This window comes from Sphaeroforma arctica (genome assembly GCF_001186125.1).
Source record: "Sphaeroforma arctica JP610 unplaced genomic scaffold supercont1.38, whole genome shotgun sequence".
NCBI lineage: Eukaryota > Ichthyosporea > Ichthyophonida > Sphaeroforma > Sphaeroforma arctica.
In genome coordinates this window covers 53,340-57,250 of record NW_014040520.1, presented here as the reverse complement: position 1 = coordinate 57,250, position 3,911 = coordinate 53,340, and the positions used below count along the sequence as shown (strand labels likewise).

General features: G+C 37.8%; 2 protein-coding genes across 2 annotated transcripts in view; one reads left to right on the top strand and one right to left on the bottom strand.

Moving 5' to 3' along the window:
• Positions 1–593, bottom strand: part of SARC_01047 (hypothetical protein) — a gene marked incomplete at its 5' end in the record, with an annotated part of 3,150 nt that extends 2,557 nt beyond the window's left edge. Inside the window, one exon of the mRNA XM_014305242.1 lies at positions 336–593. Coding sequence (XP_014160717.1) covers positions 336–593 — 258 coding nt within the window. The remainder of the gene's footprint in view (positions 1–335) is intronic.
• Positions 594–3,148: 2,555 nt separating this feature from the next.
• SARC_01046 (hypothetical protein) overlaps positions 3,149–3,911 on the top strand; it is a gene marked incomplete at both ends in the record, with an annotated part of 4,558 nt that continues 3,795 nt past the window's right edge. Inside the window, one exon of the mRNA XM_014305241.1 lies at positions 3,149–3,388. Coding sequence (XP_014160716.1) covers positions 3,149–3,388 — 240 coding nt within the window. The remainder of the gene's footprint in view (positions 3,389–3,911) is intronic.

The following is a 3,911-nucleotide window of genomic DNA, read 5'->3' as shown; positions in this document are numbered from 1 at the left end:
ATAATATTATTATATATATATATATATATATATATACTATATATATATAATATATATATATATGTGTAGTATATATATATATATATATATATATGTGTGTGTGTGTGTATGTATATATATATATGTATAATAGTATATATGTATATATATATATATATATATATATATATGTGTGTGTGTGTGTGTGTGCTTGTGTGTTATTTACATGTGATATGTGTATTTACAACAATTCTATGAGTTTGAGTGAAAATAATAAATTGAAACGAATAAATTCTAACCTTAATGAACTGGAAAAGAGCGGGATGACACTATCGGCTCATCGTACTTCCCCATACCTTATGCTCTGGCTCGATTTCTTTCGACTCGACGATATCGTTAGTAGCAAGCCCTGTGGCTAATACTACATAAAACGTGTCTTTATTGTGCTGGTGATAGCCTGTGGCCGTATTTGGTGGGATAGTCCCAGTGTATAGAGTTATGTGTTCATCCTCGTAGAAAGGTATGTGATATGGATCCTTCTTCCAGACGGGATAATCTCCACAGTTTTGATTCCTCACAAACGGGGCCAGGTCTTCTTGATTGATGTCAGACATGATATAAGTCGTATAGTAGTCAAGGTATGATATATGAACATGCACTGTCAGATGCAGCGATGCTATGTAGTTAAAAACTTAAAGTATACATACTGTACGTTAAAGCTAAAAAATAAAAAAGCTAAAAAAAATAGATGAGCAAGTTCCAGACTTCCAGACTTCCAGTCATACAGCATCATTCGCTAAACCCGGGGGTGGCCCTGTGACACCCAGTGACAGGCTGATGAGTGATGACCCCCTATGGCAAGACAAATAAGGAATTTATTTAAATCATATGTTTGTTTTCATTGAACAATAACAAACATAATGATCTTACAAATCAAAATTCTATAAATAACTCCATGATATCATAGCCCCCATCATAGCCGCCTTCATAGTTCATAGCCGCCTTCATAGCCGCCTTCATAGCTGTCTTCTAAAAATCAACCACAGATGTACAATTCTGAGATTCAGACGGCTATGTATGATGATACTTTAAAAGTATGATATATATGTATGCATTGCAGCATACTCTCGTTGCATAGAATAGGAAATTATGAAGTATTAATTAGAGAGCCAAATATGCAAGAAATTAAACGTAGGTTAGAAAGAAAGACACACAGAGAATGAGAGATGAAGCTGTGTCCAATGGAGACAAGCAAGGCGTTAAAAGAGAAATCGAGTGTCTTTCTAAACCAACACCCCACAGTATGTATGATTATATGGTATGTAGTTCAGTTACATAATGTTTTACTATTGTTGTAGGCCAACAAGATTCTCATTTAGTGTCATTCCAAACGAACACCACACAGTATGTGTGATTGTATGGTATGTATATGATATAAGATATAAGTGACATATTGTGTAACTATTATTGTAGACCTACAAGATTCTCGTTTGGTGTCTTTAAAACGAACACCCCACAGTATGGATGAAAGTATGGCATGTTGATGATATTAGTGACATATCTTTACTATTATTGTCGGCCTACAAGATTCTCGTATGGCGTCTTTCCAAACGAACATCCCATAGTGTGTATGAGTGTATGGTATGTAGATGATATTAGTGACATCGTTTTTTAATATTGGTGTAGGCCTACGAGATTCCCATATTTTGTCTTTCGAAACGAACACTCCACAGTATGTATGAATGTATGGTATGTAGATTATATTAGTAACATGTAGAAATAGCCCGCGAACTTGTTAAAATAGCGAAGCTGCCGAAGCATCTACATGTAGTTCAGTATCGGGTAGTCATAACTGTGTCGTATCTACGTATCATTTGGAAAAAGGACATATTTTATCGTGGACAAAAGTGAACAAAAGTGGACAATTCAAAAAAAAGGTTAACAGTTATTGGATAATTGTCACTTGACAAAGTTTAATAAATATCAGAGACAGACTCGGAGACTCAAGAGTCTCAGACTCTCAGTCTCTCAGACTCACAGACACTCTTGGGGCTTGGAGCCTTGTTGGGCAGACAGCCAGACACTCAGTCTACTGTCCACTGTCCAGTGTCCAGTGAGCGAATCAGGAACGTCTGGCACGGTCTAGGGACTGGGTGTCAGAGTCGTCAGACTGTTAGACAGTGTCCGTGACTCCGTGGCAAACCGACTGTCCCTGGTATTTGTCCGCTTTCATAAAAGAGCATCCCCTTTATCCTGCGATAACTGTTGTACCTATACTATTGGGTCCTCTATAAAAAACTAATTCCGTTTTCAAGCACAGCTGAGACTCAGACTCTCTGAGTCGCCAGAGAGAGCCTGAGACCCTGACTCCTGACTCCTGAGAGGCTGAGACATGTTGAGAGATGAGACTTGAGAAGTTGAGACTTGAGAAGTTGGAGTCATGAGTGTCTGACAGAGTGACGGTCTGAGACTTGAGAGACTGAGTCACTGTCACTCCCTGAGAAGTGAGATTCTAAGAACTGTCACTCACATTGAGAATTCATACAGTCGCCTCTCTCGCGACTGTCGACGTCGTCACGTCGGGTCTCGGGAGTCGGGGCGGCGCCTGCGGCTGCGAGACCTGCTGTCATATTTACTGTCAAGTGTCAACGTAATATGCAAATTTTAGCAGCATCGATTAAATCGTGAACTTATTCGATGAGAGTCGTATGATCTACTATATAAATGTGTCATTCGTTTTAATTCTAAAACTTTAATATAAGTGTAACTATTGATCAATTGTTCTCTTTATCTGTACTATTATTGGCTTTTAGTCTCAAATATAGCCAATAAGCTTAATTATATACGCCCAAAAGAATAGAACCTTCTACTATATTCGAGCAGTACAGTTTAAACCAATGAAAATGGCAAGTACTAATTACATAAAGACCGATATAAATTTTTTCCTGTGGCCCTCACTGAGGCGTTGTGAGTCACAAGACGAATACTGACCATTCAGCGTTCATGTGTGCATAGCTGGCTTCACTCGACCACAGCACTTGGAACGTTCGATATATGTAGTTGCATGTATCCTACGGTGTAATATACATAGCAAACAGCCGAACCTCACTTACGCACACGTAATATAGACACAGTAGCTTAGTTATACTTAACTACGCCTATAGTAAGCATGAGCGAATCCTCTACGTTGTTGGTGAACGGCCAGCCCAATAATGATAAGTCTGAAAGTAACTCAACAGACGGCGGCGAGAAAGGTTACAAACCTGAACGACGAAGTGCCTCGCTCTCAACGCTAGCACGCGCAGAGCTCGAGAAACATGAGACATTCCTCACTATATGCGCGTGTATTGGGTGGGTGTGTGTATCGGCTTCGAATATCACGCTGACTAACTACATCCTACACAATAAGGTAAAGTGGTGTGCTCTGGAGGCAAATTGATTCACCCTCGTGTGGTATAGTTTGTAACTGTAGTCGCATACTATAATAATTCTACGTATGGCATATTCCTTTCTTTGTGATTGGATGAAAATTCACCATATTTATGTTGTTTTCCCTTGCATGTACCGATGTGTCATTGTTTATATTCTGTCTAATGTATGTACCTGTAAAAAGCAAAAGTTTGTGTGGTGTATTACTTAATCGGTCTACGACTAACGTACACATGCTTATACTTTTATTTTTGCATGTACGTATATATATTTACCTTTGGTTAAATTTATGTTGAATAGGTCTTTTTGTTTGTAAGGGGTACCAGTTTATCTCAGTGAGATCTACTTAATTTATATATATATATATATATATTATGTGTGTGTGTGTGTGTAGTAAGCATTCATGTATATATATATATGTATATATGTATATATATATGTATATATATATATATATACTATATATATATGTGTGTGTTATTGTGTGTGTCGGTGTGTAGTGT